Genomic DNA, 26,162 nt, shown 5'->3' with positions numbered 1-26,162 from the left:
AAATGTGTATGTACCCACTTTTGCATATGCGATTACCACTATTTGGTGCAAACGCATCCCTGTGTGTGCCATTTATTTGCAAACTGGCCTCAATTTCCATCAGCTAAACTAAGATTCATAGACTCATAGACTCTAGGACTGGAAGGGACCTCGAGAAGTCATCGAGTCCAGTCCCCTGCCCTTATGGCAGGACCAAATACTGTCTAGACTATCCCTGATAGACATTTATCTAGTGTACTCTTAAATATCTCCAGAGATGGAGATTCCACAACCTCCCTAGGCAATTTATTCCACTGTCCAACCACCCTGACTTGCAACCATTGCACTTAAAACAGGTATGAAAATTAATAGAAAGTTAATTATGAGAGGCCACATGTGTTCCTGGTCATTTGGAAGGAGATCCTGCAGGGCAGCAGTGCTGAGAAATACAGATGTTCAGAGAAAAAGTGGGGGAAAATGAAAGATAAATTTGTATAGAAATTTAAATATAAAAAATGAGAGCTTGTCTGCTCACTTCTGACTGAGGATGTCAACTATACAGACACTTTGACAGAAATAATTTGCATTTTTGCCACACAAAACAGTTATTTGATAAATGACTGTTAGAATGTTTAAAGCTATGCATAATCATTTAAATCTATTTTCTATTTTTAACTCCTTCCCATCCAGTGCCACCAGACCAGCCAAGACTTACTGTGTCCAAAACCACATCTTCTTCTATCACTCTTTCCTGGATACCTGGAGACAATGGTGGTAGTTCTATCCGAGGTAATAGAATTCAAGTTAACTGCAACTTACTAAATTATCATCTCTTTAGAGGCTTGGCATGTAATAATGATTAGGGCTCCGTGTCTGTCACGGAGGTCGTGAAAGTCACATATGCAAGTCATATGTATATTTATATTACACAGAATCTATTGGAACTAATCCAGTAAGAAGAGAGTTCAATATCTTTCTGTGCTAAAGGGTTTCTTAATGTATAAAATCCTCATAATATTGTCATATTCAGCAGAATTTGTGATTTGTATCTTCTAAAGAAGTTAGATAGCTGGTTTATCATTGCCTTTGCTTTTCTTGCAGGTTACATACTGCAGTACTCTGAAGATAATAGTGAGCAGTGGGGTAGTTTTCCCATTAGCCCTAGTGAACGGTCCTACCGTTTAGAGACGTTGAAATGTGGTACCTGGTACAAGTTCACACTAACTGCTCAGAATGGAGTGGGACCAGGACGCATCAGTGAGATCATAGAGGCCAAAACACTTGGAAAAGGTACTGAATTGCTGTCCTGTTTACTCAGACAGTTAATGAGTGTGAGCTCTCCCATCCTGCTATAGAAGTAATTCTGTTGTTATCGTTAGAAAGAGAAGCACAGATAGACTCATAGACTCGTAGGTCAGAAGGGACCAATATGATCATCTAGTCTGACCTCCTGCACAAAGCAGGCCACAGAACCCTACCATCCACTTTTATAACAGCCCCAAACACATGACTGAGTTATTGAAGTCCTCAAAATTGTGGTTTGAAGACCTGAAGCTGCAGAGAATCCACCAGCAAGCGACCCATGCCCCACGCTGCAGAGGAAGGCGAAAAACCTCCAGGGCCCCTGCCAATCCGCCCTGGAGGAAAATTCCTTCCCGACCCCAAATATGGCGATCAGCTAAACCCTGAGCATGTGGGCAAGACTCACCAGCCAGCACCCAGGAAAGAATTCTCTGCAGTAACTCAGCGCTAACGGCTTGCTCGCAATTTCATGCGCCAGTTCCTTTATATTCTTGGTATGGAGATTGTCGGGCCCTCCGATTTTGTCCCTGGTTAAGTTCCAAATGGCCTCTACCTCAGATGCAGGTAATTATCCACCTCCATATCCCTCATTTCCCGTCTATCATCCCTCCATCATCCCTAAACTCCTCAACTAGTCTTATTAAAGACTGAGCAAGTACTTATTAGATATTGGGCCATGCCTAGGTTTATCCTTAACCTCCATATCCATCCTCAGTGCTATAGCGTCCCACTTCTTCTCTTTGATTTTTTCTTCTGTATTATGTGGCTTGGTAGAACCCTTTACTAGTTGGTTATATTCCCTTTGCATAGGCTCCAGTGTTACATGGCTTTTAGCCTTCCTCGCTTTATCCCTACATGGCGACTCACTAAGTAGTCTCCCTTGCTTAATCCCGACCTTCTGCCACTCCCTGTAAGCTCTGCTTTTTCCTAATCCCCTCTCTTGAGATGCTTACTCATCCAGCTTGGCTTACATACTCCTGCCCATGGTTGTTTTTTCCCCTTTCTTGGGATGCAGGTCTTCGACAGTTTCGCAGCTGTGCACTTAAATAATTCCAGGCCTCCTCCACATTTAATCCACAGTTCCTCCGTCCAATCCACTTCCCTAACTAATTTCCTTATCTTTAAAATTAAGCCCTTGAGAAGTCAAAAACCCTAATCCCAGATTAACTTGTTATCTTCCATCTAGTTGAATGAATCATTCATGCATCACTCGAACCAAGGTTGTTCCCTACCACCATTTCTTCTATGAGGCGCCTCACTGCTCTCACCCCAAAACCAAATCTAAAATGGCATCCCCTCTCGTCGGTACTTCAAAACTACTTGAGTGAAGAAATCCATCCCTATCACATCCAGAAAATCGACCCCTATTATTCTTGCAAGCACTTAGTCCTCAGTTCTATATCTGGAAAGCTTGAAGCTGAAATCACCACATTTTCCTCTTAGTGTTTTATTTCGTTAAAGACATTTAAAGAGGTCTCTATCCATATCCCAATCAGATCCGGCGGTCTGTAGCACACTCCCCAAAGCACTATTCTCAGGGGAGGGCTCTAGTAGCTTTTTATCCCAGTGTTGATTTTGCCCAGACAGGTCTGTCTTATCCATTCCATCACTTCTTATTTCGATTACAGTTAACCTCATCATTGATGTACAATGCTACTCCAGCTCCACCTTTGCACCTTTGCCTTTCTTCCTGTCTTTTCTAAACAGCACATAGCCTTCAATACCTGTACTCCAGTCATGAGTACTATTCCACCAGGTTTCTGTTATCCCTATAATATCCGGTTTCACTTCCTGCACCAGTAGCTCCAGTTCCTCCATCTTGTTACCTAGGTTCCTCACATTAGTGTACAGACATTTTAATTTTTGGCGTTTGGCATCAGTAACATTCTTTACCCCATTGTGCACAGACCTTCTACCACCAGGATCACCTGTTAGTCTAGTTTCTACTCCGCTTTTCCTCCTTGGGTCAATTCTTTGGTCCACAAGCGTATCCCCTCTCACTTGGTTTACTTCCCTCTCCAGGTTAAATTCTGGCGTGGAGATCTCCTGGACATCTCCCAACCATCTCCCCCAACTTCCTAGTTTAAAGCTCTCTTAATGAGGTTGGCGAGCCTCCATCCTAGAAATCTATTTCCCTCCTTACTTAGGTGAAGTCCATCCCGAGATGTTCCAATTTTAGTTGCTTTGAGTATTTTGTTATTGCTTTTGAAAACATTGTTTGCATTGTTGTTGTAACCATGTTGGTCCCTGGGCATGAGAGAGACAAGATGGATCAGAGGTCCCCAACGCGGTACCTGCGATGGCGCCCGCGAGGGCATCTAAATACGCCCACATCCTGGCCGGCGGTGGAGCATCTGCTGAAATGCCGCCGAATTTCTGGGGCATTTCCGCAGCGATGCCTTTCAATGACGTCACTTGTCAGCAGCAAGTGGCGTCATCGAGAGGCGGCATCGCTGCCAAAACGCCACAGAAATTCGGCGGCGATGCCTCTCGATGACGCCACTTGCTGCCGACAAGAGACGTCATCGAGAGGCATTGCTGCCGAAACGCCGCAGAAATTTGGCAGCATTTCTGTTGGTGGAAGGTACAAGCTTTCAAGATCTGGGAAAGGAAGTAGATTTTCTGAACTAAATACAAGTTGGGATAGATTGTTAAGCGGAAGGGGTACATTACCTCAGCTACCTTGTCTCTTTGAAAACATTTTCAGCTGCATCTTTATCATGACAGACTAGGTTAGGTGTACAAGCCCTTATGTGCACCTTAGCTGCTTCTCTTCCTTAATTTAACTGATCTCAAAATGATTTGGTAAATTTTACCTCTGAATCTGAAGTTTTTAGCATAGCTGTCCTTTTTTGTCCTTTTTTGTTAATTTAAAGATATACAGTCTGTTCCCTCTACTATTAATGGGACTTGCCCATATGCTTCAAAGTAGATCTATTCAGAAAACAAAATTTCTGTAGCATGGGAAATTCTAGTATTTTTGACATTTGTTTTGATCTTGAAATGAGATGAAAAGTCAAAATATCAGCTGTTTTTCAGGAATGAAAAGTTTAGATTCAGAAACTTCAGAACAAAACATTTGGACATTTTTTAACAAAACAGTGTTTCATTTCAAAATGTCAACATTTTGATGCTTTTGCTTTGAATTTTCCCATCACAAAAACAGAAAATTAAATCGAAATTGACATTTTACCACAAAATCGTTTAATTTTGACAAAGCCCCTTATACCTCAAAATTTATGCCTGAAATTTTTTGATCAGTTCTACTTCAAAGGAATAATATAGCCCTAAAGGGCAATTCACTAATGTAGAATTTTTCTCCAAGATTACCTGCCTTTCTATGACATTTTCACTTAGTTTTCTATATATTTGGTTTTTGTCTGGGCAGCAACAAATAACATTCTGAAATGTTGGTTGTAGATTTTCAAACTGACTTGTGCAGAAGTTCAAACAGACTTGTGCAAGTCCAGTCCACATAGAAGTGCATGCACACTATTTCTGGGTTTAAAAATCTGGATCTCTGAAAAAAAAACAATTTAAAACAGGGAGAAAAATTTGAGAATGATTTATGAAAAAGGCAGGACTGTCCTGTCAATTATTCCTTATTTATTTTTATTTATTTTAAGTATTTCACATAAAATATACTTTCTCTTAGAGCCACAGTTTTCCAAAGAACAAGAACTCTTTGCCAGTATTAACACCACTCGAGTACGATTGAACCTTATTGGCTGGAATGATGGTGGTTGTCCAATCACTTCCTTTACCCTGGAGTACCGGCCATTTCGGACCACAGTATGGACAACAGCTCAGCGGACGTCACTTTCTAAGTCCTACATACTATATGACCTCCAAGAATCAACTTGGTATGAACTGCAAATGAGAGTGTGCAACAGTGCAGGCTGTGCAGAGAAACAGGCCAAATTTGCCACACTCAACTATGATGGCAGTAAGTGCGTTCATTTAATGTATTTGGTTTAGCTCAGTGGTTCTCAACCCGCGGCCGCCCGGGCCTCGCAAGCTCCAGAGGTCCAGGATGGGGCAGCTGCCTGGCCCTGCAAGCTCTGGGGTTGCGGTGGAGCAGCCGCCCAGCCTCACAAGCTCCAGGGGTCCGGGGTCGGGCTGGGGCAGCCGCCCAGTCCCACAAGCTCTGGGGGTCTGGGTTCAGGCAAAGAGGAAGGGATGGCCCAGGCCCAGTGGGGATCTGGGGTCAGGGTCCAGGCTGCCACTGCCCTGTCACCCAGCCTCTGTGGCCCAGGTAACATATTGTGGGTCACATATATGGCCCACAATGATAAATAAGTTGAGAACCACCGGTTTTGATACAATTTTTGTGTAATATCTAATGTTTCTCTTCCATCCAAGAGTCATTTTGATCTTTTTTTTATGACTAGTGCCTGTAACCATCACCAGAAAGAGTATGATTGGCTGCAGTCTCATTCCCTGGAATTTCTTTGTGACAGAACTCCAAACTCACTAAGTCTGAGTCTGAACAACTCAGAGTGCAGGACTAATAGTTAAAACTAGTCCTTTTTGAGTGCAGTAAGTTATTTTGGTGCAGGAGGTTTCCTTACTGTGTTATACAATCAGTGCTGGCTATAACTCAAGTACCATCAGCTGACTTCTTAGTGTTTTACTTAGGCCCTTCTGTCTCCTCCTTCTCGATCCTTTCACACACAGTTTTTCTGCCTTTTCCTGACATTTAAAAAAGCCAAGCAAAATAATTACTGCATGGCTGGATCTGCTGTTTTAAGCTGCACATTAAGTTGGGATGTTGTGAAAGGCGCAGACCAGAGTGTATAATAAAAGAACTAGAGCAGTTAGCCACTAAATTCATATGAAAAACTGTTTTCAAAAGGCAGCTCACATGCTTTTTGGTCAGTAGATGGTAAATAATTTAATTTCACATAACGTTATCTAAGTGCCATTTAACTTTGTGTGCTGCGATATGGAATCTGCAATAAGAAGACAATAAAACTGTAAAAGTATTTCTATTTCAATAGGGCACTGCTTCTGGTCAACTGGAAAATCTCACAAAGAGCAGCAGACATTTCTGACACTGATTATCCCGGTTGATAACAGTGCTCTGGTAGTGAAGCTCTACAGCCAAAGTGGCTACAGTCAGCCTTAGAGAAAGAGAGTTTGATCTAGAAAAATGAGCACATAACTGGGAATCAGAGGAGTCTGTAGAGCAGAATGGGAAACAGAATTTTATTTACATGAAAGGATTTTTTTCATCCCAAATTGAGACAAAAACCATGAGATTCTGAAATAATTTGTTGTAGAAACACCAAAACATTCCTGCAGCAGGGATGTTTTTCAGTGTTGCCAAAATGAAATGTACTCCCTCTGTCCTCCTGCTCCCTAACTGCTCTCTGGTGGGCTGCCAAGATAGGGGAGAGCCATAGAGCTGGAGACAATTTTCCAATGGAAACTCAAAATATTCTGGCAAAATTTAAATATTCCTGAGAAAAATTTTGATTTTGCAGAAGGTGAATTTTCTATTAGAAAATCATTCAGATTTGAAATTTCCAACCAGTTCCATTCATGAGTGCTAATCCTGACCTTTTGGACTCATTGTGTGACCTAGGACAAGTCATTCAACTGGTCTTTGTTTCAATTTCCCTACCAGTAGAAAGGAAATAATAATACTTCTGAATTTATGTACTGTAAGTTGTTTTAAGAACTATTGTACTGGGGTTTTAAGATGTAAAGTGCTACAGACGAGTGCTTGTTAGCGATAGTAGAATTTGGGTAAAACCTTCAGAAAGTTAGCAGAAAGTTCTGAATTGCACATCTTTTCAGTTGTTTGGTTTGCATTCAGTTTGGAACAACTAATAAGTGTTAGGTTAAATGCCCTAAAACGTAAAGCTCTGTGTATAACCAGTTAGTCTGAAAGGCTAGAGCATTCATACTAGAGCTCTGTGAAATTCTTTGATTTCAGTTCCCACACGTCAGCTAACCTTTCCCAGTGGTTTCAGTTTGCAGAATTTTGTGTCCCTTCTATTTTTGCTTGTGTTTCAAGTACATTGAAACCAAAATACTTAGGTCTGGATTCTTAGCTGTAAGTATCCACTGAGTATAGGGGTGGGGATGGCATGGGGGACTACAAAGGAGCCAGTTTTGGATCTCTAATTCTAAGGCTGGTTCAGTTCTAATCCTGGAATAAATTAGAACAGTTCAGTAGCAGCTCTGAACTACACTAGTTGACTAGGCCCACAAAGGCCCATCCAACAGCCAAAAATAGCTGGAATGCAGTGAATAAGACACTCTGGAGTACAAGGTCCAGAGTGTATCATGGGATATGTAGGCTGACTGGGGAGGCTGGGCCATAGGGATAAATGGGGTCATGAGGCACCCAAACTACAGCTCCTATGAGGCACCACAGCAGCTCAGGCAGATGCAGATAAATGTTGAACTGATCCAAAACAAAACATTTGCAAGCTGAAATTATTTATAATTTTTTGTTCTGTGAAAAGTTTTGATATTTTAACTTTTAATGGCAATTTGGGATGAAAACAAATGTTGAAATATCAGAAATTGCCATGAGATGGAAATTTTGGTTTTCGCTCAGCACTGATTGCACACACTAAACATCATACGCTGATTGTGTGAAGCATATATAGTTCTATTAAACTTGTGGTACATATTGTATTAAACTAGCAGTGCTCATCTATAATGTACCAGGTTTGCACTTTATTTAGAATAGCTATAGAACATTTAATGTATTTACCTAAAAACTGAGGTTTTAATTTAAAGTTAGGACACTATTTTAATACCACTTAAGTCAAAATATAGTGTCTTGAAAGACATGTTTTTAGATACTATTGAGCCTAACTCTCTCCTTAGCCAAAGGGTATGTGTAACTGTAAGTGAAGGCAAATTTTAGTCATGAGTATGTGGGAGAATTTGGGATGATTACTTTGCAGAGATTAGTTTGCCCTTCATTAGTTTGCAGCTCTTTCCATATCTTTAGCTGATCATTCTTTCCATCGTTCCTTTAGCTAACCATTTCCATTAGTTCTGTGTAAATGTGTTTTCATGCTTTACTCTATAAAGCTGTTATTATTCTTGGTTTCCTATTAAACCACATTATTTCTGGTATAACGTGAACACTGTAGCTCAGCAAAGGGGAAAGAAACCCTACACAATGTGTATGAAAAATGCTACCATATGAAAATAAATGTGCTGAAGTATCTGAGCTAACCTTGGATATTGGCACATCCTATGCTTACTCAAAGTCCTTTAGGTGTCATCCTGTGCTTATCCAAAGTCCTTTAGGGTATCACTGTGCTTATTATGTGCAAAACAAGTAGCTCAAAAAGGGTGTAGATCTTTACATTTGATCTGTAATTATGGCACTTACATTGCATCACATCATAATACTTGTATGATTTTGTATGCTACTTAATGAGAGACAGCCATATGACACAATACAGCAGTTAAGATGTAAAAGAGAATGTATCTGTTTTTTAATCCTAACCTCCTATCCATTCAGCAAGCAGATAGCCAGTTTTACGCTTCAGTAGCTGGTTAAAATTAAATAGCGTCCGTCTGCAGTCATCAAAGTTCACAATACTTACATATTTCTACTCATGTTCTACACAAATCTATATTTTATAGCCCCGTTTGTGGATGCATATAGCAGGATTACTAGCAATCAGGAAGTGAATGAGAACCTTCTTATGATTAAACAGCTTTCTTTAGAAAGTGCTGCGTGCTACTTATATCCCTGAAAAGAAAATGAAGGGTAAAGTATTACAGACCATATGTCAAGTAATGATGCTGAAAATGCAAATGCATCCCAAAATGAAAAGACCGAGTCGCCTGACTCTTATAATGGCTGTGCTTTATAATCTACTTCCCCTACTCCACTTTTAAAATCTCATGATTTCCTCATATCCTTGTTGTCCTATTTCTTTCATGAGCTAAATCTCAGAAAGTCTTGATAAGCTTCAGAATTAGCAGCAGGTAGGTTATCTGAACTCAGGATCAATGCAGTGCTGCCCATGTAGACACCTGATAGAAGAACGTTTCTGTTTAAAGGGCCCATTTGGTGTACATAGCAGTGAACGTACGTTCCTTTTTAAAGGAATACCTGATAAATGATGTAAATCTGTTACACAAATACTAATTTCCCATAGTAAAGAATGAAACAAATAGGTTAGACTTTAGTTCTGCAGTCTCTTTGTAATGGTTAAATATGTCATGTGTGAAGGTAATACCATGTTGAGCATGACAAAACCTTCTTAATGGCTTGTATGCCCTTGGAAGATACAGTACAATTTCTATGAAAACTCAACCTTTTCTCTTCATTAATAGGCATCTAATGTCATGACACTGTTTCCAGGTACAATCCCTCCACTCATTAAATCAGTTGTCCAAAGTGAGGAAGGTCTGGCGACCAACGAAGGGCTAAAGATGCTGGTGACCATTTCCTGTATCTTGGTGGGGGTCTTGCTGCTTTTTGTGCTTCTGCTGATTGTGCGAAGGAGGAGGAGGGAGCAGAGACTGAAGAGACTCAGAGGTAAGAGAAGACATCTGGCATTTATTCCCACATACTCCTAGTCACCTAGCGTGAATGTATAAATAAGGCTGAGAAGAGAAAAGCTTGCGAGACTTTGTATGATGTACCAAAGATATTTTTCTACGTAAAGTGTCATTTTCCTGTGATATTAAGTTAGTAACTATAGTAATACAGGTGATTTGTCTTTAAAAAAATCTTTTTTTACAGAAATGAATATTGTAAAGAAATAACTTTTTGAAAAATAAGTCTCTCGTCTCCATAAACAAAGTGTCAAGTATCAGAGGGGTAGCCAGGTTAGTCTGGATCTGTAAAAGAAGCAAAGAATCCTGTGGCACCTTATAGAGTAACAGACATTTTGGAGCATGAGCTTTCGTGGGTGAATACCCACTTTGTCAGAAGCAAAGTGATTATTTTATCTGGGGAAAAAATCACGTATCCATTAATTTATTTATTTTTTAAAGAATTTCATCAACCTTAGTTCCAATTTCTTATATTGGTTGTTCTTTGGGAGAGAGGGAAATCCACTTTTCAAGAAAACATAAGCCACGCATCTAGGATAATTCTGATGCAGTAACCAGATATCAATGAGCTAGAAAAACATGCCCATAAATTCTCTGACTTGCTCATATATATTTGCAAAAGATGTGATTGCATATTGCTTATTGGGATGGACATTAATTATATTGTATAATGTACTGTATTATAGCAGGAGAAGTTTAATAATAGCATACTTCATTGTTCGCTTCAAATGGAAAAATTTTATACTGTCTATTTAACTCTGCTCTCCTATTATATCTCGTTTTCTTTGTTGAGCTGTCCCTTTCTCTAATCATTACCCTATTCAGACATAAGTGTCTGCACTTGACATAGGTATTCTAGCTATGAATTAATGCAATTTCATTGTTTCTTCTGATGAATGCACTTATCACTCCATCACCACTAATTGCAATGGGGGCAGAGTACCATATCTGCACCCTGCCCTGTGTGCCTCATGACTTGGCTGTGTTTGTGAAGCATGGAGAATAGACATCAAGGCTTACTGAAATTAGTTTGTTAAAAGCCTTTCAGAGCCTGCACTACATAATAACAAAAATATTTGTAATCCTTAAAATGAGTTTATTTCCAAGTACTGCATGAAAGAAAATTAGTCATAGATATTTCACACAACATGTGATCTTGATGATTAAAACTAGGGCCAACCATAGATTTTGCAGGATAACATGTGCAAATCCCTGTTCATCTTCTTCTCAATATTAGTATCCACCCTCCTCTTCTTCAGGTTGCTTCTTGCCTTCCTGTAGTGACACCTGCGTGTGTGTTGATGCAGGGCCGTTAGAACTGACAGATGTGTAGGTCACAGAGGAGGAATGATCTTGTATTTAAAGCACAGTACAGGGAGTCAGGTGACCTGGATTCTGTTTCCTGCTCTTCAGTAGGTTTCCTGTGTGACGTTAGTCATGTCACACTTTGTCTCTCTGCGCCTCAATTTTCCTCATCAGAAAAATGGGGATAGTGATACTTACCTACTTCTCAGAGATATTGTGAGACTCAATCCTTTAATGATGTAAAGTGCTTTGCGATCATTGGGTGAAAAGCATTATTATTATGCACATCCAGAGTAATTTTACCCTGGTAATTAATTTGAGTTTTCATAGATTCATAGATTATAAAACCAGAAGGAACCATTGTGATCATCTACTCTGACATGCTGCATAACACACACCATAGAACTTCCTTGCATTAATTCCTGTTAAAGCATAACTAGAGCCTATATTTTAGAAAGACTTCTAAACATTGATTTTAAAATTGCCAGTGATGGAGAATCCACCACAGCCCTTGGTAAATTGTTCCAATAGTAAATTATCCTCATGAAAAATGTGCACCTTGTTCCTGAATTTGTCTGAATTTGTCTAGCTTCAACCTCCAGCCACTGGATCTCATGGTATCTTTGTCTGCTACATTGAAGAGCCCTCTATTATCAAGTTTCTATTCCACATGAAGGTAGACTCTGATCAGCTCACCCCTTAACCTTCTCTTTCATAAACTAGACAGATAGAGCTCCTTTAGTCTTTTGATATAAGGCATGTTTTCCATACACACAGAATGCTGCAAAACATTACTCAGCATCCTGACAACCTATTCTAATGAAAACCTGCTTTGGAACATTACATGGGGACTTTACACATGCCCATGTAATGTCATTATCAAGACATTCAAGACTCCATTCTGTCAAACTGTGCAGAGTGTGAAACTCACCCTAAAGTTCTTCTAATTTAGTAAATTAATCCAACTCAGAGAAAAATTATTTGTGGTTCTTCTCTGAACACTTTCCAGTTTTACAACATCCTTTTTCAATAATGGACATCAGAACAGGACACAGTACTCCAGTAGTAGTCACACCGGTGCCAAATACAGAAGTAATCAGGGCCAGCTTTAGGCCTATTCGCCCAATTCCCCCGAATCAAGCCCTGCACCTAAGAGGGCCCCATGCTAAGGCCCTGCGCCTTAGGCGCCTCTTTATTTATTTATTTATTTATTACTTACCCAGCGGCAGTCTGGGGCTTCGGTGCCATTTCGGCAGCTGGGGGTTTGCTCCAGGGGTCTTCAGCAGCATTTCGGCAGTGGGGGGTCCTTTGGTGCCGTGGAAGACCCGGAGCAGACCCTCCTGCCGCTGAAGTGCTATCGAAGCTCCGGACCGCTGCCGGGTATTCAAATTGGGCCCCACCCTTCATGAAGCCAGTCCTTAAAGTAATATAACCACTTCACTCTTACAAAATATTCCTCTGTTCATACAACCAAAGATTGCATCAGCCTGTTTGGCCACAGCATCACACTGGGAGCTCATGTTATTCTAATTATCCAACATGAGCCCCAAATCTTTTTCAGAGTCACTGCTTCTCAGGATAGAGTCCCCCATCCTATAAGTAGAGCCTGCAGTCTTTGTTCCTAGATGTCTGATCTTACATTTAATCGTATTGAAAAATATATTGTTTGCTTGCCTCCAGCTTCCCAACTGATCCAGTTGGTATCGGTGACCTGTCCTTTTCATTATTTACCACTCCCTCAATTTTTGTGTCTTCTGCAGATTTTATCAGGAAAAATTTTATGTTTTCTTCCATGTCATTGATAAAAATTATTAAATAGTATAGGGCCAAGAGCTGGTCCTTGCAGGACCCCACTAGAAACACCCCTGTTTTGACATGTCTGAATCTAAACTTTTCATTCCTGAATAGAAGTTGATATTTTGACTTTTCATCCCATTTCAAGATCAAAACAAATGTCAAAATATCTCTTACAGCTAAAGTTTGAGTACTATCAGTAAGGCAGTTTTAAATCCATTTAATGTGTGCTATATTGTTTTTTGTCTCATTTTAGTTTCTTATTCAAAATGTTATGTGGTACCACATCAAATGCCATATAGAAGTCTAAGTATATTACATCAACACCATTACCATTATCAGCCCAATTTATAATCTCATCAATGAAAGATTTCAAGTTAGTTTGACAGGCTCTGTTTTCCATAAACCCATGTTGATTGCCATTAATTATATTATCCTTCTTCAATTCCTTACTCATCAAGTTCAGTATCAGCCATTTCATTATTTTGCCCAGGCCTATATTTACTTGGTTTGTACCAGGTACCCTTTTAAAATTTTGGCAGAGCATTAGCTTTTATCTGTCATCCGAAGCTTCCCTAGTGTTCCAGGACTTATTAAAAATCAACATTAATGGTCCAGAGAGCTCATTGGCCAGCTCTCTTAAAACTCTTGGATCCAAGTAGTCTGGAACAGCTGATTTAAAAATATCTAACTTTAGTAGATGCTGTTTAACATCTTCCTGAGTTTCTGTCACAATGGAAAGTATTTCATCATATGATATGAAGACATCTGGCTTTTATCCAGTTACAGAACAGAAATATTTATTGAATTATTATGATCCTAAAGCCATCACTGACTCACTTTTCACTGACATTATTTACATTTACATTTAATATAATTCTGAAATTGTTTTCTCTGCATAAAGGCTTTTAAAATATTTTTTAGGAAGTGTGAACATTATTGCATGGTGTGTGTATCTTCATGAAGATACACAACTGAGGGAGAAGGGACCACTGTGATCATTTAGTGTCTGACCTCCTGTATAACACAGGACATAGAAAATCCTCAAAATGATTCCTAGAGCAGATCTTTTAGAAAAACATCCAGTCCTAATTTTAAAACAGCCAGGAATGGAGACTCCACCACAAACCTTGGTAAACTGTTGTAACATTAAATTACCCTCATTGTCAAAAATTTCTAGCCTAGCATCCAGTTTCAGCCATTGGATAATGACGTACCTTTCTCTGGTAGATTGAAGAACCCATTCATAATATTAGTTCTTCATGTAGTGTGATACAGCATGGCCAGAGGGCAGCATAAGAGTGTTAGCAGGGGGCCTTATTCCCTACCAAGGGAGGAAGGTTTGCTTTAGATTAACTAGAACAGCTGTGGCCAATTAGAGCACCTGACTCCAGTTAGAGCACCTGACTCCAGTCATGGGATATAAACCCCTGCTTCAGTCAGACAGGGGGTGGTAGTTGAAGGAGAAAGGTTGGATTGGAGCAGAGTGCAGATTGCAGAAGAGAAGAGTTTGTCCAGAGAGAAATAGAAGGTTTGGAGGAGTGCTGCGGTGGATTGGGAAGCCCAACAGAAACCCTAGGTAAGGGGCACCAGGCTTGTATAGAAGAGAGGCGAGAAGCCCTTCACAAGCTGACGGGTATGAGAGGGAAGTAACCCAGGGGAAGAAACCGCTAGTCAAGTGGTTCACCACAACCCCAGGGCCCCTGGGTTGGGACCGGGAGTAGAGGGCGGGCCCAGGTCCCTCCCTCTCCACTCCCCTCCTCCAAGGACACTAGGGGAGTGATTAAGAACTGGTTCAGAGGCAAGCAATATCGCCCTGAACCTACCCCAGAGAAGAGAAAGCGCGAGACCCAGAGAACAATACCGGTAATTTGCCACAGTAGCTACTTATAGACTATAATCAATCTACCCCTTAACTTTCTCTTTGTTCAGCTACATAGATTGAGCTCTTTGAGTCTGACACTATAAGCCATGTTTTCCAATGGTTTAACCATTCTTGTGCATCTTCTCTGAACTGTCTCCAATGTGTCAACCTCTACCAGAACTGTTCACGTTATTCCAGCAGCAGTAGCACCAGGGCCAAATGCAAAGGTAAAATAACCCCTCTACTCCTACCTGAGATTCCCCTCTTTGTGCATCACAAGGTCTTATTAGCTCTTTTGGCCACAGTGCCACAATGGGAGTTCGTGCTCATCTGATTATCCACCATTGCCCCAACATCTTTTTCATAGATTAACGTCACTTGCAGTGCATTTTTCATAAGAGCATTCTTTCCATGATCTATATTTGGGGTTACCGTTATGATCTAGAGTGGGGTTATGGCTTTAGTTCTACCCAGGCAAATTAAGCAACCTACCCAGTATTCTCTTCCTTCTAAAGCATTTTAATGATTGGTTTAAAATGTGGAGACCGCTAAAAATTGTCTTCCTCCAGTGTCACATGATGTATTATTTATTTATTCAAGAACTCTCTGTACAGAGACACTACTTGGTTTTTAACCAGTTGTTTACCCAATTTTTCAGCCGTATTGGCTGAGGCACAAGGAGGTCAAGTGATGCCTGAGGTCATATAGTGATTCAGTAACTCAGTATACAGCAGAACCAAGGAAACTGCGGACTTTCACTCTTTTTCTGCTATTAACCTAGCCCCCACTGTTACCAAATCACTATCAGCTCACTTTAATCCAAGCAAGAGATACCAGCACACAATGATACCTGATACGTGGCAAAGCCCAGTTTAAAACTGCAGTACAGCTCTGATTTCCCCAGTCAACCCAAATGGGTTAAGAAATATAACTGATGAGGTCCCAGTGAGCAAAAGTGAGTGCAGAAGCTGGATTTCCCATTTTTCACATCCTGATGTAGTCATGCACCAGAAGCCTTTCTAGCATGTACACTTAGCATGCCAATGAGTGTGAATTTCTGCTTCAGTTAATGTTTTGAACACATTGTTGTCTTATTGCAATTGGCACAGGTGTTTTTTTACCAAATGTGTAAAGTATTCACAGACTTTAAGTCACCCTTCATGTTGTCTCAAGACGTTAGTTTTCATTCAGTAAGTCACTGCTATGCACGTGTAAGCTTTGTGCGGAGCATGGAAGGCACATATAGCCCTTGTGTATTATGTTGCTGCTATTGTCTGAGGCAATGGACCAACTTGGGCAATTGCTGTGCTAAATATTGGTGCTGCAGTTAAACTGCAGCGTTTTCTCATTCAGTGTTGTATGTACCATTGCATAGTGCTGCAGGTTTCCTTCTGGCAGTCTGGGTGAAATTGTGAGGAGATGCTCCCTTACACAAATGTTCTAAGGCCAGCTAAATCAGCATATGGATACCCTACCACATATCTGTGGTGATGACAACATAAACTCACTCCATTTTTTTTTCAGATATAGTGAGGAGCACAATATAGCTGAGCAGCAGCTGAGAATATCTGGAAAGAGGTTGCTTGAAACCAAGGGGAAAGGATACACATGTGGGCATATTGATGCTCCATTGCATTTATTCCAGACAAATGGCACTGGCTGATTCACCGTGTATTTGCTTTCTAGTGCCAATTGGACAGGCTGCAATGAAAAAAAGGAGCGAACATTTAATGAAAAAACTTTTTCTTGGTTTCAGCCAGCATTCCAGCTATCTGTAGTCTCACTGTAGGAACTATGAGTTGCTGATTTAAAGCTTCCTACAGGGTACAGGAGAGTTTTTATGTATCACAGCAATGTTGTGAAGTCTGACTTGTGGATAATATTTGGATCTGGTCTCTCCATCATCCCAAATATTGCTGTAACTTGTCAGCACCAAGAAACACAATTGAGAGCTGCAAGAAATCAGAACTTACTTTGCATCAGTGGCTGTATTTTCTAGGCAATATAGGCTTCATTTTCTCTTGTCTTTTGTACATAAAGACCTTGCCAAGTCCATAAAACCACCATTGACTTCAGCTGGAAGCAGAAGCAAGCCCTTAGTTTGGTTTATAATTTTAAAAATATTGTTCTTGTTATTATGTAGCACCATTTGTATAAATTGTCAATCAACTGTTAACAGCAAAACCCATTGATGTAAGAGAGAGAGAGAGGCTCAGTGGCACAGTGATTCAAATTAGATGTGGCATTTCAAGTGAAAAAAACCCCTTTCCTCTCCATCCCCCACTATCTGATCTTGCATTGCATAGGGAAAGAGAAGGTTAAAACTGAAAGAATGGAATGAGCAGAAGGGGAGAACAAACATTCAGATACTTCAGTCAGAGTGAGGTATACGTAGATGGATAAGGTGGCTGGTGTCAAGATATAGGGTATTGCAAATCCCTGTAGGATTTTAAAAGCAAAGAGAGCCCATTTTGCATTATAGTCAAAGTTGAATAAAACTCCATTAAGAGTGAGGCATTAAGCTAGTGGTGATATGCTCCTGCCTCCTGGAACATGTGAATGGCTTGCCCATTGTATCCTACATCTTTGGAAGTTTAGAGATGTGACATTTAAAAGACTATGTATGAAGTACTTGCAACACATGCAGTAGACCCCAGAGGTGATTAAGGAATGTAAAAGATTTCAGCAGAGGCAGGGAGAAGATAAAGACAAATTCAGCCAATATCCAGGACATGCTGATAGATTTGCAAACAAGGAGCCAAGGGAGGAAAAGGTAAATTAAGGGTTCCACATGACCAATATTTGACAGAATAACTTCTTAAAAGCTTGAAACTTGAGGTTTGTTTTCTTATCACATTTCTTTCCCTCTGTTGCACCTGCACACTGCTTTGTTCTTCTGGGATTGCTTGTGATCTCTGGACTCACCAGTTTTTAAATTACTTCATGTTTTGGATGTGGGAGGATGCACATCAGTCTTTGTTTTGTTAAAAATGCCACAAAAATAATCACATTCATTTTACAAACAAATAGAAGAGGCAACATTGAAAGACAGACTTTGAGTCGACCAGCCTTCAAAGGGTTCCCTTTTATCTGTTCTCTCTGTTGATAATGATACCCAGAAAGGGCTTTATTTTAATAGTAGTGCCTATGAGAATGTCTACACAGCATTGTAAGCTTGGGTCTGTGGGACCTGTACCTGCAGACTTAGTGTTTCCAAGCCTGCACTTGAGCATCCACATTGCAATTGAAACCTGGGCTTCACAACTATGCTAGTGTATCTATACTTCCCTGCTCAGATCTGAGTCAGAACTTCAGCTTCTGTGGGCATATACCATGATATCCCAGAGTTCCTAGCACTACTTCAGGCTTGGTTCATAGTGGGTTGTGGGAGAACTTGTCTGTCTGTCCAGCTGGAGTAGGCTGGAAGTGTTTTGAGTGGGATTTGCCCATCAACATATCCAGCTGAGCTTTTATGTATCTGCACACCCCCAAGAGCCAGAGCCATCAGCATGGATCATAACCTAGTGCAAGATGCCGGTGAACATTTCAGTGTCAGTTTTTGGCCTAGAAGGCACCTCTCAGAGAGAGACACTCACATGCCAGTTACAGCCTAGCTGATACTGTTCATGCCTTAGCTGTAGACTCCTCATATGTAGATTGGTGCTTCTGGAGCAGGGCCATAAGCACAGACTGGTGAGATCACATCATCATGCGGACCTGGGATGACCTGCAGTGGCTCCAGAACTTTTGCATGAAGAAGCAGATGTTTCTGGAGGCTGGTGATCAGTTTACCCCAACCATCAGGTGCCAGAATACCTATGTGGAGGAGGTCATACATGAGTCCAGGTGCAGGTTGCTATAGCCATCTGGAAGCTGGCTATCCCAGTCTGCTACAGGTCCCTGGCTAGCCAGTCTGGAGTTGGCAAATCAGCTGTGGGGATTGTCATGGTACAGGTTTGTGAAGCGATCAGGACTGTGATGTACTCAGAGGTGGTGGGCATTACAATTGTTCCCAAAATAAATGCTGGCTTTGCACTGGGGCCATTGATGGGACTCGTGCCTATAATTTTCCCTCCTCAAGGAGCACCTGAACACATAAACAGCAAAGGGTATTTATGCAGTTCCAAGCAGTGATCAGCACTCCATTGTAGGAGACATGTACAAACAAATAACAAAGTCAGTCCCAGCCCCAGACATTTACAATCTAAAATTTAGATAATCCGTAGCAAATGAATAAACAGATAAAAGGAGCAGGAGGAGGGGAAGGGAGGGAAGCTACAGAGGCAAATTGAGTTGGATCTCTAGGAGGAAAAAAACCATAATCTTAGAAATTGGAAATTGGAAAACCTGTAAATAAATATTCATAATAAATAACATAAAAAGCTTCCTCTTTCTGAGATGTATATTAACTGGGGATCTAGCTAATTTCAAAGAGTCACCATGGACTTTTGTGAGAGGCAGGTGGAACAGTTTCTGAATACTGGATGTCAGATAGGATTGAGACTCCTGGGAGGAACAAGACCCAATGCACCCCATTTTCCTATCTGTCTGAACAGCCCTCCTTCATTTGCCTGGTCTCCCATGAGAACTGCTTTGTCCTTGCTGCCAGTTCCCAACTGCCGTCTGGGAGATGTAGTCCCTCAAAAAAGTCAGGCTGAGGATACAGCGAACCATTATGGCAAAAGAAACTTCAAGGTGGTAGAGTCTCAGTGTGAGACTTAGTTCTTAGGGCATTACAGTGGAATGTTTTAAAATAAAAATTAAAAACTAGTGGCTTGAAACACACAAACATGCACCCACATGGACCTTTACTCCTGGTTGGAGCCCTATTGAAGTCAGTGGGACTCTGTGAGAGAATAAGGGTCCACCCACTGGGATAGTTTTGAATGACTGACTCTTATTGGAATAAGCTGCTACCTACTGATTTGTATGTAGGGCTCCCTCTGAACACAAAGGGGTAGTTCTGCATAATATATAATGGAATGGTGTGGATACCTGATAGTGACCAAACAAATTCACCCTTTTGTGATCTTCCTTGGCCAATTCTCCAGGCAATCAGATTTGGTTTGGTGGTGCCCAGGTAGGGGATTGCTCATTCATGTCATGACCTGCTCCTATTCAGAGGTACCTGAAATTTTGTGAACTACTTTAACTTATCTCGATTTCTTTTAAGCTAATTGTGTTGAAGAACGGATAGTGCCAATGCTTTTATTGGGGCTGTTTTTGTTTTTATATTCTCTCTCTCTTTTACTGAATTTCTTTAGCTTTTTCAAGTTAAATTCTGTTTTGTTCTAAATTTAGTTTTCTTCAAAGTCAAGATGAACAGTTTGCAATAAAGCCTTTAATATGTTTCTGAGCATTTTCACTGCCACTGGAGAATTATACATACTCTGTGTATCAGAAAGATATATGATAGTCAAATACAGTTTTAACAACAATAAGGAGTTTTAGAGGCTATTGTGTCTTGATGGCTGATCTGAGGAAAGAGAATAATCTCTAATAAATGGCTGGTCTGAACCTTCCACTCCTTAATAATCCATCTACCAAAAAACTTTCACTGTAGCACAAAAATTAAAGTGTTAACTAGCTACATATCAGGTACTAATATTTGCCCTGTTTTCTTTTAGATGCAAAGAGTTTGGCTGAAATGCTTATGAGGTAAGAATAATGTTTAGTAATTCCACATTTAATAATGTTTCTGGTTCAGGGGAGTATATTGAAAATCATTCCTGGGAACAACTTAATTATTAAACCTTCCATTCCTGAATTCTTTGTATCTATGTGCCAAACACACCAGTGATTTCTAATGGTCCAGAGACAAGCAGAGTTCCACAGAAATCTGGTCACTAACATGGTGCTGATTCACCTCCTTGTTTCCCCCTATAATATCATGTTAAAAGAGGCTGAAGATGCACTGAACACTTTCCTAATATTGGATGTGTATTTAAGCAGTTGCTGAACTTGCTGCAGGGATTTTATTCAATCAGTGAAAAGAGAGGTGATCAGTGCAGTCATAAATGTCAAAAAAGGTGACCTATGAGGCAATATCTCTATTAAGATGTGAACCACAATATAAAAAGGTTTGAGAACCCCTGTATTAGTAGATTAAATTACAGAACACGTTTAGGTTCCTTTGGACATTTTGCCTGTTCACTGAAGTGTTTTCATAATATGCATAAAAGGAATTGCTCTTCAGAGATCATCTTATTGAAGGCAATAAACCCTGGGAAGCGCATATTTTAAAATACAATACACATACACACACACACACACACATCATTGCTATCTGATTGTAAGTAGAACTTTGTGAAAGTGGGGATAGTTTATTTATTATTTTGCTGTTTTGTTCTGAGTCATTTCACTATCCAGAACTATAATTCTTTTGTGAAATGACAACAAAATGACTGTTCTTGCAACAATAGCCTGAAAATATGGAAATTTCATATTTTCAGTGTTTATTGGCTTGTCTGGAAAAATGTTGAACTTTGAAACCGTTGTGGGTTTCTGAAAATAGGACCATTTTGGTTCATATTAACTGAAAATCTTACTTATTTTTAAGAAAATAAAAACCTCCAGGATATCTGATGATCTGCCAGTTTGGACCATTTTCAAAAATTCAAAATCCCCCATCTCTGAGGTTTTAGATTTCATTTGATTGTACGGCACACCTTAGTTATTAGACTATCTCTGTCTGGTGTGTTGGTGATACATAGGGTTAATCAGTTAACTTAGATTCAAATATAGACCCCCATCCTGCAAACACTTACATATCTGTAGAGTCCCACTGCCTTCAGTAGTATTGCTTTTGTGGGTTCAATTACATATGTGCATGTTTGCAGGATTGGAGCCCTCACTAACTGTAAGTGACAAGTAAAAATGATTTCAATAGAGTCGTTCTTTGGTGTTTCTCCATCTCACAAAAAATCCATGTAGTTCAGCATATTTGGCAAGCCTCTGCTCAAAAGAGACCCAGTACTAACATAGCAGATCAGATCAAGTTGCATTGGCAAAATGTTTTAGTACAGCTATCATGTTACTTATCTGCAATGATTTCTGCCAGCCTTTAATTTTTGTGAGTACTGATAGTCATTCCTTCCCCCATCCCATTAAAAACCTGGTTGCTTGATTTAAAAACATCTACTGCATATATATCTTTTAAAGATATAAATAACCGCAAACAATTATCAAAATAGGCATTTTGAAAAAATATGTGATGTAGGACAGTTTCAAAAGTGACAGTTTCAGAAGTGATTTAGGACAGTGTCAAAGGGCGCTCAACTTGCAACACTTTCTGACAGCCTGCTTTTCAGAGGGTGCGTGCACAGCACATTCTGAAAAATCAGGCCCCTTTAAGGGTTACCCCAGATTGGGTAATCAAAAACTGAGGCTCCCAAAATGACTAGTTAACTTTTGAAAATTTAGGCCTTTTTTAGACAAAGGAGGAAAATCCCCAATAACCCACAGAGTCACATATGTTAAATTTCTTGTTACATTATGAATAAGATTTCTTTATATTATACCAAAACCTAGTATCATATACAAATCTAGAAAGTCTAGAAATCTCCCTTGGGGATATTTGTGCCCCTGTGAGTGCATTTAAGAATAAAAGGGTTAAGGTTGGCACTTTAATCTGTGTTGAATGCCTTGGTTTGGGATATTTAAGTCAGATCCCTGGGGAAGCTACGCAAGCCCCACTTACTAACGATTTAATAAAAGTTGTATGATTTGCCCCTCGTACCTCAAATTAGTAACAATTACTAGTGTTTAAGTTCAGCTTGGTGATGTTTCCTTTGGCAGCAAGTTCCAGATAAATTCCTCTTAACTGTTCATCATTGATTAGCGTATGGAACTGGCTCATGTTTCTAATTTTGAGCATAGAATAAGACATACGGTGCCTCTGAAATCTCTAACCCAGCCTTCACATTTACAAAGGAATCATTTTCCATACCTCTTTTGCATTAACCTACTTGCTGACCTCAGCCCCCAAAATTAATGAAGAGTCATGACTGTTGGCCAAGCATCCAAAATGATCTTAGTTTTACATAGGTGCCATATGTAAACCCTTTGTGTATAAATGGATGTGTAAGATTCAACCCTGTTGTGAATGAACATATTTTTTTAGTCATTCAATTGAGTGGGAGATTAATGTCTAGATCGATTATTCAAAATGATGTTCATCTCTTTAATCAGTTTTGAACAAACTTTAACATATCATGCATTTCACTTGCTTAAAAAACAAACAAACAAAAATATTTATCCATAGTCAATAAATGAGGTATGTTATATACAGGCCATCACAATGTCTAGGGAGCTAATTAGCAAACTTGAAACAAATTTTAGGCTTATAATCAGTAAAGTCTCTTTTTTTTTTATCATTTCAGAGTAATTAAAATGTAAGTAAATTATATTTTTCCTGTTTGGGAAGTAGTCTCTGGAATCCTTATCTATGAGATTATAATGCAGGGGATCGGCAACCTTTGGCACGCAGCCCATCAGGGAAAGCCGCTGGCAGTTTGTTTACCTGCAGCATCTGCAGATTTGACTGATCGCAGCTCCCACTGGCCGTGGTTCACCATTCCAGGCCAATGGCAGTTCCAGGCAGTTCCATTGGCCTGGAACGGTGAATCATGGCCAGTGGGAGCTGCAATTGGCTGAACTTCCTAATGCTGCAGGTAAACAGACAGTGCTGTTCCACCCGTGGATTTCCCTGATGGGCCGTGTGCCAAAGTTTGCCGATTCCTGTTATAATCCCTTGATGTTAATAGCCTGGATTTTCTAACGTTGAAGACCCAGTCACTAGAGTGGGTTGGGAATTTTTCAACAATTTTTTGGGGTTGGAAAATGCCAGTTCTTTGAAAAAAAAGTCTATTCATGGAGACAAATCAGTTTTAATAAAAGGGTTTCTCATCTCCAGGATAGAATTTTGATAGAGAAAGAGACAGACTTTTTTGAAGAAGGCTTCTTGGGGGTGAGGTCATGGTGGATTCTCCATCACTGACAATTTTAAAATCAAGATTGGGTGTTTTTCTAAAAGATCTGCTCTAGGAATTATTTTGGGGAGGTTCTATTGCCATACAAGAGGTCAGACTAGATTATCACAATGGTCCCTTCAGATCTTAGAATCTAGGAAGAGTCTATGAACCTCACAGGGTTGTTGTGAGAATAAACACATTACATACCATTGATAGGAGCCATAATTCCTAAGATAGAGTGGGGAAAAGACTAGAAAAATAGATTCTGTCAGATATGTCCTAGCTCAGTTCTGGTGGATCCCATTGGATCTGTTGGGTTTAGAGGCATAACTGCTGCCCATTTTGTGAGGGGAAGAAATTCCTCTTACAAAATGATTCAGGAAAAATAAGGGGGCCTGTATGGAGAGTTCTTTCCTTCCCTTTAGCATTTCCATGGAAAGGGGTGAACAGATCCTTGGATTTTAGTGTAATATGGAAGATTTTACTGCAATTTCTGAATTGCATATGATTATGCTGCTCAGTTTTATTACCCATTTTCATTTACTTATTAATAGATGGCTCATTCTCAGAGTAATTTTCTGGTACACAGACTTTAAAATTTTTATAGCTTGTGTGATGATACAATAATTGTTTTATAGTCCTGTTCTAAAATACCACATCCAATGAAAGGAGTTAATCCATGAATGCTAACAAGGTTTATAATTTCTTACTACTGCAATGTCAACAGAACTAAAGTCTTCATTTTTCCTCATATAATTAACAATTATTAATGGAATTTCTAATGAATGTTTGATTTCTTAACTTACCAATTCTTATGATGTTCCGGATTTAAATCATCACTGAAAAATTAATTAATATGAGAAATTTATATAAGACACCATCTTCCCACTGACCTGTCTGGTCAGCTGAAGGGTTCATTAGTCAAATCTTAGAAATGCAAAAAAATAGCAGTTTTATAACTGTTCCCATCAGTTTCAATATTGAACAGCTGCATCGAAAAGATTTAATAAGGGCTTTTGATAGATAAGCCACTGAATAATGGCAGACTCAGTCCCTTGCCCCCACCTATTTTTTCTCATCTCCCTACCGCATACTTTAAGTTAATACCACTTATTTGCTTCAAAGTACAAAGAAAGAAAATAAAATGTATGAGAATTTTGGTGAGTATGGTAATTATATTAGCTTCAGTTGAACGGATTTTTTAAAAGGAAATATTTAAGTATCTTTTCATATGGGGGGTGTTTTCATGTTTGTCTGTCTTTTGTGCTTAGTAAGAACACCAGGACCTCAGATACACTTAACAAGCAGCAGCAGACACTGAGGATGCACATAGATATTCCCAGAGCTCAGCTTCTGATTGAAGAGAGGGACACAATGGAGACCATTGGTAAAATGTCAATGTTGCTTTATATAATAAATGTTTTTGGTGGGCTTTGCACTGCATCCTTTACACATAAAAAGGGCTAGGGTCCTAATTTGCAAGATAATTTGTCACGACTGAAAAGTGAATTGAAGCCTTTTCTACATATAAATCATTTTGAGCTTTAAGGAACCCTAGAAAATTTAAAGTAGAGTAGGGCAGCAAAAAGTAAAGTGTTCCATTTTGACATTTTCAACATGAAAACTTTAATTTTCCATTTTAAAATGATTTTTTGTTTTGAAATTTTAATTTATTATAAAAAATGTTATTTTAAAAAGGTTGAAATTAAAACAAAACATTTCAAAATTACTGAAATAAAATGTTTTGAGGATAGGCCCATCAATGGCTATTAGCCAGGATGGGCAGGGATGGTGTCCCTAGCCTCTGTTTGCCAGAAGCTGGGAATGGGTAACAGGGGATGAACCACTTGATGATTGCCTGTTCTATTCATTCCCTCTAAGGCACCTGGCATTGGCCACTGTCGGAAGACAGGATATTGGGCTAAATGGTCCTTTGATCTGACCCAGCATGGCCATTCTTATATTCTGAGATTTCAAATTTTTGCCTCAAATTTGAGACTAGAAAAAATTTAAATCTCTAAAAGTTTTGCAGGGCTAGAAAGTTGTTTCCCACCCAACTCTACATAAAACTACCTAATTATATATCTGCCTAGCTATAGCAAAAGTTATTCTGTATATTGCTACACTGAATAAATAAGAAAAAATTGAGATACATTAAAACTGGGACCTGAAGTGAAATCTTTTACATTTCAGAAGATTGGTTACCAAATCTCCTGGAACCACTCACCACTGTCATTCCAGTTTCAGGTCAAAAGCCATAAATAACTTATGTTATGCCTGGGATACATCTGAAATCTCACAAAAACAGCAATTTCCCTAAGAGTTCAGTGCAAAATGGCTGAAAGCTAGCAAAAACAACTGATTTAATGAGTGTCTTGCTTTACAAAATGGCAGGGCTCTCA

General features: G+C 39.6%; 1 protein-coding gene across 1 annotated transcript in view; it reads left to right on the top strand.

Annotated features, from left to right (window-relative positions):
- Positions 1-26,162, top strand: part of DSCAM (DS cell adhesion molecule) — a 665,984-nt gene that overhangs the window by 597,787 nt on the left and 42,035 nt on the right. Inside the window, exons 24-29 of the mRNA XM_075073839.1 lie at positions 670-768; positions 1,081-1,269; positions 4,937-5,227; positions 9,629-9,805; positions 20,416-20,446; positions 25,032-25,147. Coding sequence (XP_074929940.1) covers positions 670-768; positions 1,081-1,269; positions 4,937-5,227; positions 9,629-9,805; positions 20,416-20,446; positions 25,032-25,147 — 903 coding nt within the window. The remainder of the gene's footprint in view (positions 1-669; positions 769-1,080; positions 1,270-4,936; positions 5,228-9,628; positions 9,806-20,415; positions 20,447-25,031; positions 25,148-26,162) is intronic.

The sequence above is a fragment of the Chelonoidis abingdonii genome, chromosome 1 (assembly GCF_003597395.2).
Source record: "Chelonoidis abingdonii isolate Lonesome George chromosome 1, CheloAbing_2.0, whole genome shotgun sequence".
NCBI lineage: Eukaryota > Metazoa > Chordata > Testudines > Testudinidae > Chelonoidis > Chelonoidis abingdonii.
Note: the sequence above shows the minus strand (reverse complement) of the source record. Positions and strands in the feature narration are given on the sequence as shown.